At 38.5% G+C, this 17,068-nt stretch overlaps 1 protein-coding gene across 4 annotated transcripts in view; it reads left to right on the top strand.

Annotated features, from left to right (window-relative positions):
* abcc3 (ATP-binding cassette, sub-family C (CFTR/MRP), member 3) overlaps positions 1-17,068 on the top strand; it is a 66,528-nt gene that overhangs the window by 13,279 nt on the left and 36,181 nt on the right. For all 4 annotated transcript variants that reach the window (XM_041973162.1, XM_041973163.1, XM_041973165.1 and 1 more), the window contains exons 2-4: positions 4,128-4,304; positions 11,041-11,166; positions 13,961-14,098. In XM_041973162.1, the coding sequence (XP_041829096.1) occupies positions 4,128-4,304; positions 11,041-11,166; positions 13,961-14,098 (441 nt within the window). The remainder of the gene's footprint in view (positions 1-4,127; positions 4,305-11,040; positions 11,167-13,960; positions 14,099-17,068) is intronic.

Raw genomic sequence — 17,068 nt, 5'->3', positions numbered from 1 at the left:
GAGCATAAAAGAGTTAAAGCCAATAAATCTGATACAAGGCAGAATGAAGTGGAGAAAGAAACTATCCTGTCTGCACACAATGCTTTGTCTCAGGTCTGACTGAATGTTTATAAATCAATTTTCCATTGAGTTTATGTTTTATAAGGTCCTGTCCACATGTGCCACGTTTAGACATTTCAAGCAAAATACTATCAAACCCCCTGCCAGGTGCTCGGTGTTGTTCAGTGTCCCAGACATGAAGTAGGTTGGAAAGAGCTGAAAATGTCCTCCTGTCATAATTTTTCCGTATAAAGAAGATCATTTTTTTTAAAGCAAATTAAAAAAAAAACACCTTTTCAGTTTCATGTTAACACGGAGTCCTTCTCTGATATCTGATGGTCCATGGATAGTTTCCGCCTGGATCTATTGAGACCAGAATTTATTCCTAAAGCTGCTGTTGTGAGGTCTACTGCCCCCATGCCCATAAATCATCCTTTTAAGAATGCTCCACAGGTTAAATGAATGAATAAATGCTGCATTTTGAACATGCAGACACAAACGAACAAACTAATTAATTAATAAATGAAACCTGTAAAGAAAACAAAAAATACAACTAAAAGTAGGAGAAATGTAATTGTAATGCTACAAAAAGAACAGAAAGCGGCACAAGGTTATTTAATCCTACTGACACCTGATGGCGGTCCCTCCACGAGTTTTTGTCCCTCTATACCCACAGCAGCCAGAGTATTTCTGCGGCGTGGGATGGAGCGTTGTCTTTACTGCGGAAGGAATGCTTCTTCCTTTTTTACCACGGCAGGGCAAGTAAAGGGTCCTACCATCTCACTCCGCATTATTCCCGCCCAGAGCATCCCTCCACCACCACCTGCTGACGTAGCAGGCTTGTTGGGACCAACCATGCAGATCTTCATCTGGACCATCCAGCCGTGCAGCGTGGCATTCATAAGTATAAAAAACTGTTTGAAAATGAGTCCTTATGTATTTCTGAGCCCACTGCACATGCATTGGTTAAGGGAGGTCCAGATACAGTTTTGTGTACCGCTGCAGCCTCTGGAGGATCCTGCATGAGGTTCACCAGCAGCTTCAAATACCTGCTGCTTCTCACCAGTGTCTTCTCTGAAAACACTGCATTTACCTGATGGAGGCTTTCCATGATACGCCTTTATCTTAACCTGTTCTCTAAAGTTTCTAACAGTACGATGACTTTGTTGTTGTGAAATGTCCATTGTTTTCATTCCTTTTGGTTTCTATTAGCAGAAAGATCCTCCAGGCTGCATGAAAACTGGGACTGTTTTAATAATGAGGAACAACCTCCTTCACCTGTCTGAGATTGTTAAAACGAACTAAATCCTCCTCAGAAAAACTAAAACCCAAATGTTTCATCACCTGAAATCCTTAATGCCGAGTCATCTGGTTCACTGCCTTGAGATGAGGTCTGCGCTTTGCTCCTGATGTCTAACATTAAACTTCATCTCGTGACTTCTTCTAATAAAATAAAGACTTCAGTTATGAAAATGTGCTGTTTTAGACATTTTATAACCTCAGTGTGAGTTCATTATTGTGTTTATGTCTTAATGTTTGTAGTTGCGTCTGTGCTTTTTGATCTACATTATTCGGACTTATAGTTTTTTTTTTAGCTTTGCTAAAATGGAAAAATCCAGTTAATCAACTTTAAATTTAGGTCTGCTCTGGTTATTTATTCAATTTTCTGATGAGTGATTATTAGAGCTGGAGTACGTCCACTCTTGTAGTCAAAGCACATGCCACAGTTGGATGCAAATGAGATTTTTTGTTTGTGGAGAGACGTTGAAGTGAACATCTGGCTTGCACATCTCTAATCAATGTTGCCTCCTTTAACTACAACTCTTCTTCTACGTAGAGTTAGTCGCAGAAATGTGCTGCAGCAGCCGGGTGTGGTTATAGAGCATGTAGGAGGGTGGCAGCTGTGTTTATCTTGGCTCTGTCTGTGGGTGGGCCATCAGATGTGTTTGTCCAGAGGAGCAGAGTCAGGGTTACGTCTCACTGCACTATGATTCATGTTTACTTTACCTTTCTCCTCCGGACGTTCTTCGTCTCGCTTAGTTATTGTTCTTCAGCCATCAAAAGATAAGTGTTATAGGTTTGATATAAATAATTGTTCCATGGGGAACTTCTTATTTAGAAGCTTCCTTAAGTCTTAATCCTGTTCCTCCCTATCTCTGGACCAGTATGGTTGTGGTTAATCTTTCAGGAAGAGTGATGAAAACACACGTTTAAAATGTTTAGGCCATCTGAAGTAATGAGGGACATTTTATAGCTGCCCCACAAACCACAGCAGCCAAGCGGCAAGCCATCGCCTCCTTTCACCGATGTGTGGAAAGCTGTTGGAGGCTGGCAGCTGTGCTAATCTTGGTCCTATCTCTGGGTGGGACTTGAAATGTTAGTACAGGGAGCGTGGTAAAAAGCTCTAAGGTCGACCTTTTCTAGAAGAGATGAAACTGGGAGTTTTTTCCTGTACAGATGTGTTATGAGGTTTTATTTATCTGGACTAAGGCTGGTTTAAAAATTACATCTCAGATTTTTTTTTACCACCAAATTCGATTTCTGATTTAAAAAGATTTTTTTTCTTTTCTTTCTTAAAAACATATTACACTTATTAGGATGGGCAATATATCGAGATTTTCAAATATATCGAGACTTTATCAGACGCAATACAGAAGGAAGGAATATCGTTTATGTTGAGATAGCTTGTTGTGAGTTAAAAGCATCTTTTCTTTTGCATTTTGCACAGCTGTATTTTTTGTTATGGTCATTGAAAATTATTTTTAATTTGTTGTGTTTTAGGAGTATTTAATTTAATATAAAGGTACTTTAATTTAATTCAGCTGTTTTAATGCACATGTGCTGCTGATCCTTAATAAAAGTATATTTATCACTGAAGGCTGTAAATTAGAGCTGTCTCTTTGGTTACTTGACAAAAAAAGTATATCGAGATATATATCGTATACCGTGATTCAGGTAAAAACTATCAAGATTTTGTTCATATCGCCCAGCCCTAACACAGCCCATTTATGCATTATGCTAAAGTCACATTCAGAACCTGCTGGCCTTGTATCTGCGTCCTTTTTGTACATAATTTGGTCCATTTTCAGACATTTACAGATGTTCAGCTTGACATGGGAAAAGAAGTAGTACCACCGTAAACCACGGGGGCAGTGTTGAGCAACATAGCTGATGTGTGACTAGCGAAAGGGACAAAGAAGAAGCAGCTGCAGCTCAGGCATGTAATGACTGCACAGACCCCCGCCATCTACTGCGCTGCCTTGTTTTATGCCTCTTTCTGATGATCATTATAACCGCTGTCACCATGTTTGCTTCGTCTTAAACTCACGTCTGAATTTAGAGGTGAACTCTGCACTGACCTCTGGTGGATCCATTGTCTTACAACCATGACAACATAAAGGATGCATGGAAGTATGAGAGCAGGGACGTTTGTGACAGATGTACCTATTTACGTATGTAAAGGGCCAGTAAAATAAATCAGTCTTTAAACTAATTTAGTAATGTGATATTTGTACAGCGTATGAGTCTTTTTGGAAAAGAGCTCTTATTTGATGGCCGTTTAGTTTGGTTAGTGTGTTATCTCTGTGGGATACGAGCCGAGGCCTCTGTTAACTACAGAAACCCAAGCACAGAGTTAGAGATGCACAATAAAGTTCTCTCTTGTAAATGAATCTGCGTGTCTCATTCACACAGAAAAGCTTAGAACTGAGTGTTTTATACATGTGACTGTTCATTAATGGCCTATAATTTATACATAGGCACACTGGAGATGTAACAATCCAACCACCTACATCGATGCATTGATTCATCGACCAGTGATCCAGAATAAAACAGTTAAAATTTAGTAGTAATAAAGACACGCTCAAGAAAAAAACAAGTCAAATTGTTTAATTTTTTTGTTCTGTCAACAAACATCTTATTCATCCAGAGGTGTTTTGTTTAAAGTCAGAGCAAACTGACGTCATTATTATAACTTAAGTGGTTAAAATATTTGATTTGACTCTAAATATCCAGTTTTAATTTCTACAGATACACGGATGATTTCCTGTAAACTAAAGTGCTGTTCCCGTCCTGGTGTACCTCCACAGGTTGCTAATGAGACGTTCCACGGAGATCGACCCGACCTCCCAGAGTGTTTCCAGCTCTCTGTGCTGTCATGGCTGCCCTGCATCTACCTGTGGGTGGCCTCCCCGATCTACCTCTTCTATCTCAAGAGGAACAACAAAGGATACATCATGATGTCCATTCTGAACAGGTTCAAAACGGTGAGAATTCATTCATTCATTCATTCATTCATTCATTCATTCATTCATTCATTCATTCATTCATTCATTCATTCAGTTTCTTATAGCTTAGCTGGATTTAGTGTATAACATTCACAAGCTGTACAATCCAAAATAATGACTCGGTTTGAATCAGTGTTCCCTGCAATAAATTCACTATTATTATTATTATTATTATTATTATCATGCATAACATTATCACTGTTGTTACTGTGGGCTTTGATTAAGGCCCCAACTCTCTGTCTGTCTGATAGAAAAGGGCCTGTCCACCTAGTTTTGGTAGTAACACTCAGAGAAGCTGATATAAGAGTAAACTGCAGAGGTCTGCAGGAAGTCTTGTTAGGTACACGTCCTGCATCCCCGACGCATTCAAATCTGAAAGGACGCAGTAAACTCACTGTTGATGCATCCTGGAGACGCAGCACATTCTTCCCATGAAAAACCAAACATTGTGAACAACAGTCGTGTTTAAAATCACAGAAACTGGCAAAATAAACCTTGTTGTCAGCAGACCAGACCAGCTCTGTGTCAACCCTCTGCACATCTACAGAGGCACAGACTGTACACACAGTATCACAGTAGTAGTGATATGCTTGTTTAGCTGCTACCAAAACAACAGGATAAGAACCAGATAAGAAGATACAAACTTCATAGTGAGTAAACTCATGTTTCTACTCGATTATGGGCTCGTGCTGACGTTTAAATGTTTAGGGGGCGTGTTGAAATAAAGAAAACATGCTCCGATGGCAGTGATGAAAAACACTTTGAATGGCTGTCGCCGTTTTGTTATGCTAATAACAGCTGTTATTTGTTTACTCTGTCATGATGAAAAGAATGTTTTGTTCATCTTTTAAAATCAGCACTTTTATTGATAATTTACTTTGGAACTACAAACACCATTTTCATTTGAATTTTAGTCATTTATGTTGCTCCAAAAATGCAATTTGACTTTTGTACATCATGCCACGGTGACAGTAGTTTTGTAATAAACTTTTCAGATTTGGAATTTTATTTCTTTAATATACATACATGAATATGTTCGTTAATTATAACCATGTCATACCCTACCACCATCAACGGAGTTTAACACTACAATATAAGAAGTAGAAAGACATTTTTTTCTTGGGGACCCATTGAATTTACCAGGAACCCACTCAAATCGCCACATGTGGGTCCCGGGGACTCACTACATTAAAAATCAGTCAACAGCAGGAACTGCTTACTCTGATGCCTCTGTGTAGTGGATTTTGTAGCTTTGGGATGTAACTGCCAAATGCTGCATGTCCGTAAGCAGTATATGATCTCAGTGTTCTCAAAAGTTTATATTTACAAAGAACATTAGTCATGCAGCTTGGTCCTTGTCCGTTTGTAGCTTTGTCTGTAAGTAAAAGGTCTTTAAAATCAACTCAAAAAGAAACAGTTAGCCAGGGTAGAGCTGCCAAAACCGGACCAAAGTGTTTTCTTTTCTTGATTCTGACTAGTAACCAGCCTGCAGAGCTATGAATAAGTTCGAAGCCTTGCAAGGTCAGTAGAAAGTGCATTACAGTAATCAAGTTGGCTTGGACTAAATGCTTTATTCTGTCTTTTGGCATCTCTTTAAATGATAAATTATCTAATTTTTTTTTCTATTTCTAAGATGAAAGCATGATTTTTAACCATATTATATGCAACTTAAAATCTGACTCATAAATAACACTCAGATTTGACCAAGAAAGTTAATTCCCCAAAGTTGCCAAATAACATTTCTCTTTTTAATTTTAGGACCAACTAACAGAATTAAACTAAAAGAAGTGAAATAAGGATAAAAAGCCTGGCTCCAAAAGCAGCACTCATATAAAGGGCTTGTTCAAAAATAGGCTGCATGAATGAAAGAAGGCATCTAAAAACGTGGCTACCTCAAGTTAATGTCACAGAAGTGTTCCAAGTAAACTGAAGGGATTGGCCCACAGAAAAGCTGCTTCAATTCCTTATCCGGCCAATCAGCCTCTATCTGTCAAGGGAAATTCTGGAAAAGTCTGCTAGCTAAAATGCTGTAATCCTGCATGACAATGGGACTGTTTGGGTTGTTTTGCTCATGGCTGCAGCTTGTTGGGCATGACGGGTTTATTTCACAGCGCAGCATTAGTGAACCTGTGGAGCATTTTAAACATTCACAACTAGCACAGTCCCGTTCGTAGCATCTTCAAAGTTCTTGTTGGCTCCATGAAGACATTCCAGCCAAATAGAACAGCAGCTTCTTTGAACAAAAGTACCGAAACGAGCCCTCCGAGCCGATACTGCAGACCGCAGCCTGTCACTGTCAAACGGTTTAATGTTCCCAGATTATTCACATAAATTATAACTACCTTTTTTTTATTAGGAGCAGCTACAGACATTGCCTTTAATCTACTTTAAAAGGTTTTTCTTATAAATTATTTTAGAAAACAAGTGGATTAATTTATCAGTTGCTTTCTTACTAAGAAGTGATGTGACGTTTACTAAAACCCAATGAAACCTTACACAATAACAACAACATCATAATGACCATAATCACAATAGTGTTCACGTTAACTGACTTGGTATCAGAAAATATCGGTTTTGGCCGATTTCAGATATCAGAATTGGATTTGAAGCCCAAAAGAAGCATCTCTGATTCTGTTGACATTATAAGTAATTGTGCAATATGTTATCTTGGTTTTCTAGTTTTACCGGGAGAAAAGAAACTTTTATGTCTCCAACTGAATCGAACTGTTAAGGTCCGAAAACAGTAAATACTTGTTGCTCAGAGGACAGAAGAACTTTAATCAATATTTCACATGAAAAAATCATTTCTACCCATTGTGAACCTATACCTATACCTATATTTCACAAAATCTGATAAAATGTCTGTAACGTAAGTCATGTTACACCAGTGATGGACTGGCGACCTGTCCAGGATGTACCCTGCCCATCGCCTGCTACTTGCTGGGACAGACTCCAGCTTCCCCGCGACCCTCATTGGATTAAGTGGTACAGAAAATGAATGAAAGTCATATTACAACTAGGGCTGCAACGATTAGTCGACAACGAATTTAGCCGTCGACTATTGTCGGCAAAAAAAATAAATAAAAAAAGCAAACAAACAAATAAAAAACTACAGAGTGAGACGTCATCTTCTAATCATATCTCTGCTGAAAGTTGCACAATGCACATGGTCAAAGAGGGGGGAAAATTACAGAGTGACAAATCACTTTTTTTTTCATCTCTGCTGAGAGTTGCACATGCGCAATAAGTCCGCCAGGGGTAAAAAATGGCGGCGGACTAGGGCGCATAACGGCGGCAGAGAACGTCAAAAGTCTGGGATAACTTCACGTTAAACTTACAAAATAAATTAAATACATGTGAGATTTGTAAAGCGGCCCTTGTGTACCACGGAAGTATGACTGCAATGCTCGAACATTTAAAGTGGAGGCACGTCGGACTAACTTAACAACCTCATGCAAGATTTCAAAGCTGAAAGTAAAATAAGATCCATATATAATAGGGATGCACGATATATCGGTATTAATATCGGTATCGGCCGATGTTAGTCATTTTTTTACATATCGGTATCGGTCCGATAAGCAAAACTGGGCCGGTATTAACAGCCGATATTTATTTTCGTATAATTGCTGATTGTGTTCGTGTGTCGGAAGGTTTGGCCATGCAGCCATGTTTGGACATGTGACAATGATGCAGCACCACGTTGTGGGATGTAACTGAAGCAAGAAGCAATTTCAGCTGTGTGGTAATTTTTCACGGTGTAAAAAGAAGGTACTCGAAAAGCAGTATGCAATATCTGCAAAGTCGAAGTAATGCGAGGAGGATGCCGTGTCAACTCATATAGCACCACAAATTTAATATGTCATCTGAAAAACTGCCATCCAGAACTTCACAAACAATGGCGGGAAGCTAACACCCCTAATGTTTGCTTTATTTTCCCTTTGTACAGAATTTGCTAATCTTAAACTTTTTAAAACAAAATACATATATCGACATCGGTAAATATCGGTTATCGGCCATAACCATAATATTAATATCGTATATCGGTATCGGCCAAAATTTTCATATCAGTGCATCCCTAATATATAATAATCATGAGATACATAATCCGATTGGTCGACTAGTCGTAGTCAGCGACTAATCGACCATCAGAATAGTCATTAGTTGCAGCCCTAATTACAGCGTTTTAACTTAAATTTATGAATTACTCAAAATGAGGACTTTAAGTTTGATAATAATAACTTTAACAGACTATCTAGTGTTCCCAGATTATTCACATACATCCTAATTTTATCAGAATTAACATTTTTACCTCATAATTATGTTTTTTAAATCTCAAAAATTGTGACATGTAATCTTTACAGTTAATTCTTTTAAAAATAATTATGACTATCTGACAGTTATGACTTTACCTCATAAAAATTAATCTAGATTTATGAATATTTATTACGTATTTCATAATTATGACTTTAAATCTCTGAATTTTTACTTTTAAACTCATAATTATGATTTTGTATTTTAGATTATGAGTTACTGTGTGAAATGATTTTAATTTACAAGTATTAGAAATGGTCTTCCATAACGTCAAACGTTCTAGTGGATAAAATCTAAATATTACAGATACATGTGTAAGTGTTTACTTTGTCTCTCCATTCAGATCAGTACAGGTTTAATTAGTTAAATGGATCATGTTTGTATTCAAGCAAAAATGTGTGCAAATTATTGTTGAAATTTAAATAACAGAAGTTTTCTGGTTACATTTGAGATGAAATGTTTATCTACGTCATCTGAATTAAACTGATTCAGGTTGCAGCTGGACTGCTGACCTGAAGGAATTTATTTGTTCTCAAATGTGACGTTTAAGTTTAATTAATCTTTACAGAACTGGTATTAAACCATCTGTTCCTTTGAAATCACAAACAAACAAACTCCTGTTTTTATACTTTTTTAAAAACGTACTGCAGGTTTTGTACAGTGCGTGGACTGAACTTTGTCTGCATCTGCCAAAATTCCCACACATAACTGTCCCAATAATACCTTCCTGAATAACAACATTTAATCCCAAAATTTGCTCAATAACTTAAGTGAAGAAATCCGACTGAAGCTCTGTAGCTTTTACCTGCGGTTGTAATGTTTTAGTCGTCTTCATTAAACAGATGTTTACCAGATAGTGGTTCTGTGGTGACATTCCTGAAATCATGTCGGTGGTGATTAAAAGTGGATTACTGGGGAGCTGTGGGACTGATGTCAAGAAAAGAAAAGAAGTTAAGAAGTGTGTAATTACTCCCACTGCAAGAACAGAGCGATACTCAGGGTTAGGTCAGTAAATAGCCATGAGTTATTTAGTGACGGTGCATTCCAGGATCAGGTTAAATCAGAACGTCTGGTCATTTTCATTCAGTTTACTGTGTGAGAATGTCCATAAAGAGGAACGACACTGCATGTGCAGAGAGGAGCATTTTAGATCACTTTCCCCCATTTTATCACTCAGTTTAAAACCTTTTTTATATTACAATTTTTTAATATTTTAGCTTTGTATATGTAAACGATCTAGCTAGTGTTCCCGGGAAATGGAAGATGATAAGTCCACTTGGACATCTCCCGATGTTTGACATAAATCTGATGAATTAGAGAGCAGGTGATGCCTCGGGGTAACTGGCAGCAGAACCGCTGCTCCTCCGTATCAGGAGTCTGCATGGACGTGTCATTAGGATGCCCCTTGTTGCCTCTCTCATGCCTTATTCTGCATCATTTACATGTGCATTACAACACAAAGATCACACTGGACCTAGAAAATAAGAAAACATTTAATCACAGATCTCTGGAACTGAAAATCACAGTGTTTCATATTATGAAACTTTTCAGATCTAGAATTTATTTTAGATGTACATACATGTACATTTCTTCATGTGCAGTAATCCTGACCACCTGAACCAACTCGCCTCATAATACAAACTAAAGTCAGATCTATTAAATAAGAAAGATATTAAAATATAACATGTTATCTTACCCCCTTGTAACTGTTATATTTATGCATAAATAAATGCAACTTCACATGGAAAATGAGGGCTTACAGGCTCTGTCTTTTGTGTCGTTTTCACTTTTACCAAATTCATCCTGCAGGCCAGATTGGACCCCTCTGGTGGGCTGGTTTTGGCCTGTGGGCCATATGTTTAACACCACTGGGCTAACATAAATGAAATTAAACAATTACATGGCTGACTGCCTCATGTCTTTTCTTGGTAAAACTTCTAGGGTGAAATAATTAAAGGTTTGCAGAGCTTGTGCTCAGATCTGATTGGCTGAGGGCAACCTGATTTAAGTCAGACTTTTCCCACCGGAGCTCTGGGAATTTCTGGTCCCAGCTTGTACTGTTATACGGTTCCTTAGTTGACTATCGGGCATGAACAGCCAAGTTTGGAAGTTTTGTTTGCAAACAGGAGCAGGAGTAAAGCAGTCCCTTAAAGAAAGTGGAGATGATCCATAAAGCGCAGGAATAAAAAACCTGGAATTACTCAACCAGTTAGGAGGATGAAGGGTGGAACAAAGGCAGATTAGCCCAAAATATTAATAATAATCATAATACAGCAACAGCCAAAGCTTATAGAAACATGAATTGTGAGCATGTGACTGAATCTGTTCCTCAGATATATATTGTTTTCCCCCTCCTTTGTTTGGATAGTATTTAATGCTTTCTTTTCTCCCTCCTCTCTCTCAGGTGTTTGGTTTGCTCTTGTGGATTATATGTTGGACGGATCTCTTCTACACGTTCCACGAGCTGCGACAGGGTCACAACCAGCCACCCATCTACTTCATCACCCCGCTGGTGCTCGGCATGACCATGGTGAGATAAAACAGACTTGGTCTGAAAACACCATTGATACAAAATGCAGATTTTACTGTGGAATTATACAAATATCACTGTTATTTATGTATATGCAAATACAAACTGATGCAAATAGGATGCAGGTCACCAGAGAAGCAGGGTAAAAATGCTGCAAGTGGTGTCCACCGCTGCTTCCTCCCCTGTTTCCGTGCAAACACAGCAGCAGCTGACCCCTGCTGTAACCCAACTGAGTCCGTAAAGCTTTCTCTTCATTTAAACATATTGCCTAAGCTAGTTTAGTCACTTTATGCTAATGGAGCCAGCTCAACTTTCAACAACAAATTAAAGCTCCTCTTACACCAGATGGTCCATCATGGCCCGTTAACCGTGGTCAGACTCCATGTACACCCTCATAAGTAGCTCAGCTATTAACCATAACAAGGAAATAATACATTAGTCAGGCATGTGTAGGGGAAACAGGAAGTAACACAGCTCCAGAAGGTGAAGTGAGGAGACAATCTCACCATTTTACCTTTTATTTATTGTTTAACATGTTTTAGTAAAATGGAAAGGCACCATCCTTTCAGGGAGAGCCAAGGCCAGCACCACAAAGAACGCAGCCCTAAACATTAGCAGAAATGACACCTAACCCAGCCACAAAACAAAAGATATAAACCATTAACTTCAACAACAAAACATTTACACACAAAGCTTACACATTAACTAACATAACCAAAGATCTATACAGGATCATGACGTAAAGGCAGAAGTGCATCTCCTCAGTCCTTTCACCGACTACTCCTGAGCAGTGATTGGCTGGATGGGGCCACCAGTCATTTTTAAAACATTTTATAAACCAAAATCTTTCTTTTAAGCACTTGAAATGTGTCAGATGACAAGTAAAAACCCTTATATCACATATAAGCCTGTATCTGGGCCAACAATGTTAGGAAACTGTACTTCACCCTGCTCCTGTTTAAACAAGGATGCACACGTCTTTTTTATTTATACCAGATGGAAATAAAACTTTGAAGAACAAGAAAAAATACCTAATAGTTATTTTGTTGTCATTCTTGTTGGTATTTCATAGTTTGATAGTAGCTGGAGAGGAAAGAGAGCTTCAAGAGAATCACATGATGCTACTCGGTTCGGTCTCGGTACATGCCAAACCAGTCTATCAAACCCACCCCCCCATTTCTCATTTGTTTGATGGGAACTTTGTACACAATCATATCACAGAACATACTGAGTGCATTTCCTGCAAAACTGAGATAATGCAGATAATTTGTCCAAATTATTTCATGTAATAAAAGAAGCAGGCTTCAGTTTCTGAGCTGCTGAAGTCCAGAGTGATTCTGCAGTTTATTCTTTTCTTTCAGCAGCAGCAAATATGATGTAAAGATGTCACCTTCAGGCAAACAAAACATTAAAAACTAAACCGGTAAAAGCTTTTATAGAAGCAGTGCAGTGTAGAAAGCTGCAGAAAAGCTGCTGCTCTTTGATGAGAGCACAGCTGCTGCTTTCAGACTTTATTATTGCTCAGCCTTCTCATGTTGTCGCTGTGGCTTGACATGTGGCCATGGCAACCATCTAAATTTCAGGGAGTACTAAGTTATTTGAGCGAGACGCCTTCACACCAGAAGGTGACAGACAGAATAAGGAAGAAGAAAATAACACTAGATCAGCGTCTGATAATCCAAACCCATGTGACACTGAAATCACTGATCAGAGCTGCTGGGATTTTATTTCATTTGAGCTGTTGAGATTTGAGATGTTTTCACACTTGCTTACTCTCAGCAATATACTGAAGCTTTATTATTATTTTCTTCTCCAAACGTTGTTAAATCTACTGTCCAAACTCAAAAGCTGCTTCATTAGCCATTTAGTTTCCATGTGTGGGTCCTCGTAGCTGTGATACTCCACTCACTTATCACTTCATCATTTTTAAGAAGACAATGAAGTTAGCAAAAATAAAACCTGAAGGTAGCTTTCCTATGTATGTTTTTATCTTTACAAATGTGTTATTTATTGTTTATTTATATTTAATTTACTTTTGTTTATTTATTTTGTATTTATGTATATTGCATTCTGTTTTAATATACCATTTATTTATATAGATTTAATTTTTTATGTTTTAGTTAATTCATTTAATTATTTTTTTTTATTTGATTATATATGTTATTATTAAATAAAACATTTTTAAAAATTAATTTATAAGGCAGGTTTTTTTGGCTTTGAATTTATTTCTAACCTTTCTAAAATTTCTCAAAAGGTGAATGACATTGGCTTATCTTGTTCTAATTTGCCTGCCAACACGAAGTTATAGTACGTAGTTTTCTCACAGTATTGTCCTGATTCTGTTGTTTAGATTTAAGTCAGTAAACAATATTTTTATTGTAATAATGTTTGTATGTAATGAAAGTTTTTATATGAGTGAAATCAGGTTTTATTTTGTTTCAAAGATCATTTTTCACCTTTATTGATATTTAACATTAAATATTTCACTGATCCCGTTTTTGTGATCATGTGTAGCAGCAAAAAACAAACAAACAAAAAATAAACAACAAAACACAACAAGTCTAAGAGCCTTTCAGGAGAAAAGCTTGTTCAGGTAGTTTTTTGTCGTGGGTCCTGCTGGATTACAGTAAATCCAGAAAACCTGTGGAGTAGCACGTCTAAGACGGCGTTGGATGGTCCTCATGAAAGTCTGAGCGTGCTTTACCTAACATGCCCTCAGTTGCTCTGTTCTGGATAATCTAACGTGGCCTCTTTCTCCCCCCCCCCCCTCCTCCCTCCTCCCCCTCCTCCCCAGCTGTTGGCCACATTTCTGATCCAGTTTGAGAGGTTACACGGGGTCCAGTCGTCGGGGGTCCTACTCATCTTCTGGTTCCTGTCTGTGGTGTGTGCCATCGTTCCTTTTCGCTCCAAGATCCTAAAGGCCTCCTCTGAGGTGAGAAATGGCCTTTACACATCTGCCATCATCTTCATCCTCATCCTCAAAGCCTCAAAACCTCCCCCGGATTCTCGTCTCTTTGCCTCCTTGTATTTAAAAGAATCTTTTTGTTTTTTTTTTTTCCATATTTTCATTCCTTTGCCTCTTACTCTGCTGAGTGTTCTTGGCATTTACAGATACTTGATTGGTCAGTGTTGCTTGCGTCTTGTTTTCTTTGGAGTTTGCAGTGGATACATGATCTGGAGGGGTCAGCTCAGGGCACCACTAAGCAGCAAAAGGAGAGGGAATAGTAGGTCCATTGTTCCCAACATACTTATCTGACTTCCAGTTTATTATTTGACTCACAAACAAAAAAAAAACACTTCTAACCCTGCAGGCCACAAGACAACACAACCTATGGTGAAAAAACACACCCACACACACACATCAGCATGAAATATGTGAAAAAAATGTAAGCTATGCATTAGAAACAGACCTCCAACGCATAGCAGTTCAGACATGCACATGCTGATTAATTCAGTCCAGGTTTTCATAAACACCTCTGACCCAGAGAATTAAGCTGTTAATGGCTGAGATTTCTGGCTTTCAGACCTGCAAGTTTCTAATCTGCTGGAATTACAAGAGTCCCAAATAAATCCCTTCTTTGGGGAGAAAATGTATTAGTGACCCTGTAAACATTTATACTCAAAGGCTAAAACATGTTGTTTTTAAACAAAAAGTTTAACTAAAAATGTGAAATTATGGATAATCTACTCTCATCACCCATTTTATCAAGTCCACTTTGCCAGCAACGTGTTGGATCCCGTTTGCTTCATTCTTGGTATCATAGATTGAACAAGGTGGTGGAAACATTCCTCAGAGTTTTTTTTCCATATTGACATGACAGCATCACACAGTTGCTGCAGGTTTGTCGGCTGCATCCATGATGAGAATCTCCCGTTCCACCACATCCCAAAGCTGCTCTACTGGACTGAGATCTGGTGGCTGTGGAGGCCGTTGGAGTCCAGTGAACTCATTGTCATGTTCTAGAAAGCAGGTGGAGATGATCTGAGCTTTGTGACATGGTGCATTATCCTGCTGGAAGTAGCATCAGAAGATGCTACACTGTGGTCATAAAGGGATGGACATGGTCAGCAACATTACTCAGGTAGGCTGTGGTGGTTAAACCAGGCCATGTTGGTACTAAGGGGCGCAAAGTGGTCCAAGAAAATATCCCCCCACCATTACACCAGCAGCAGCCTGAAGTGTTGATCCAAGGCAGGATGGATCCATGTTTTCATGATGTTTCCACCAGATGTGTTATTTTGTCCCATGTTCATCACACATCTAGATTTCACATCTAGATAAACAACAGCACAAAGCCAGTGTTGAACTTGCTCCCATATTTGCCACAAATGCTGCCATCAGAGATTCTGTATGTAAAAGAGCTTCTGTACCATCATAGATCCTGGCTATTCGACTTGCTGATCTGGATGGTGCTTTTTATTTTGTTTTGGTTCAGTGAACACAGCCTCCATTTCTTTTATAAAACACCTGAAGCACTGATAATTCTGACCCCTGTCCCAACCTTGACGGTGTTATGTTCCTTAGCAGACTCCTCCGGGCCCAGAGAAGTTGACAAATCCTCTGGACAAGGTTAAAATGTGGCTTCTTCTTTGCACAGTAAGGTTTTAGGAGGCATCTGTGAATGTAAATCTGTAGTGTGAAGCTTCACACAGTTTCCCACAGTAATCTCTGACCCATGTGGTCTATCGGCTATTGATGAACAACCATTTTGCCACCTGAGGGATTAGAGGTCATGGGTGTTCAGCTTAGGTTTGTTTTCTTACACATACCGCTTTGAAATTCTTTGGATTGTTTAATAATTCAAATCCCTTCCAGTCTTTCTTTCAGGAAGATGTTGGTTGGTGAACTGGAGAACATCTGCTCATCTTTGCTCCATAAAGACTCAAATTTAAAATCACCATGTAATTTTTCCTTTATTAATAAGTCTGAATTGATCTGTGCCAGCTATTTTTGGAATGTGTTAAAGGCCTAAAATGGGATTTGTCTTTCATAGCGATCACTTTTGTGTCTTACATTGGGAAAAGCTCGGGGCGTGAACTCATCAGAGGCTCCTATTGCATCATCAGGTGTAACAGGAGTAAAAAACCCATAGACTGAATGGATGGTTCTCTTCAGCAGGTTTTAGACCATTGACTTCACTGTGCTGGTTCGGTTTTACTGAACACAGATTAACTGAATATATTGGCTCATTTAGCAGCTCAAAAGCCCAATCTCCTCTTTAGGAGGTGGTGGAGACCAAAAAAGAAAAAGAAATAAAAAAACAACTCATGAGGAAAGTTAACGTTCATGCTGTTTTGTAGTCAAACACGTCAGTTTGTGTTACATCTCAGCCTGACATGCCGACTTCGCTTCAGAACAGTTTGAGATTGTGTTAAAATACCCGTAATGATTAGATTATAGTCAGCAATCAAGTTGAATTGAAGGCCAATTAAAATGTCCACACTGGTTAATATTCTCATTTTGATATGTGGAGGGTTTTCTGATTTATAGCTAAAATTTTCACACGTGCGCAGTCGGATGTACAAGAAATACACCGTGCAGCTAAGTTTACGCCTCACTTTAGGTGATCTTTGTAATATCTGCCACACCGGTTTGACTGTGACAAGGTGTCTGACTTCCTCTGTCTGACATGTTCGGTACTTGCCTTTAGTTTACATGTTTGCAGGTACAGTAAGAAAACGCGTTTTTACTTCCGTCAAAATCAACTGGCTTCTTCATCTTGATGTTAATGATAATTAATATTATTAGAATATTTTCAGACATCACTGCTCCTGGTTTGCATACTTTTTATACTATTTCTGCAGAACTTTAATACGACTCTTTGATGAAGAAACTACTTTAGATTTGATGAGTTGTTCTATCTTCATTGCTGTGCATCAATGCCTTTAATTTTCCCTTCAC

The sequence above is a fragment of the Melanotaenia boesemani genome, chromosome 21 (assembly GCF_017639745.1).
Source record: "Melanotaenia boesemani isolate fMelBoe1 chromosome 21, fMelBoe1.pri, whole genome shotgun sequence".
NCBI lineage: Eukaryota > Metazoa > Chordata > Actinopteri > Atheriniformes > Melanotaeniidae > Melanotaenia > Melanotaenia boesemani.
The sequence above is the reverse complement of the archived record's forward strand: the minus strand, read 5'-3'. Positions and strand labels throughout refer to the sequence as shown.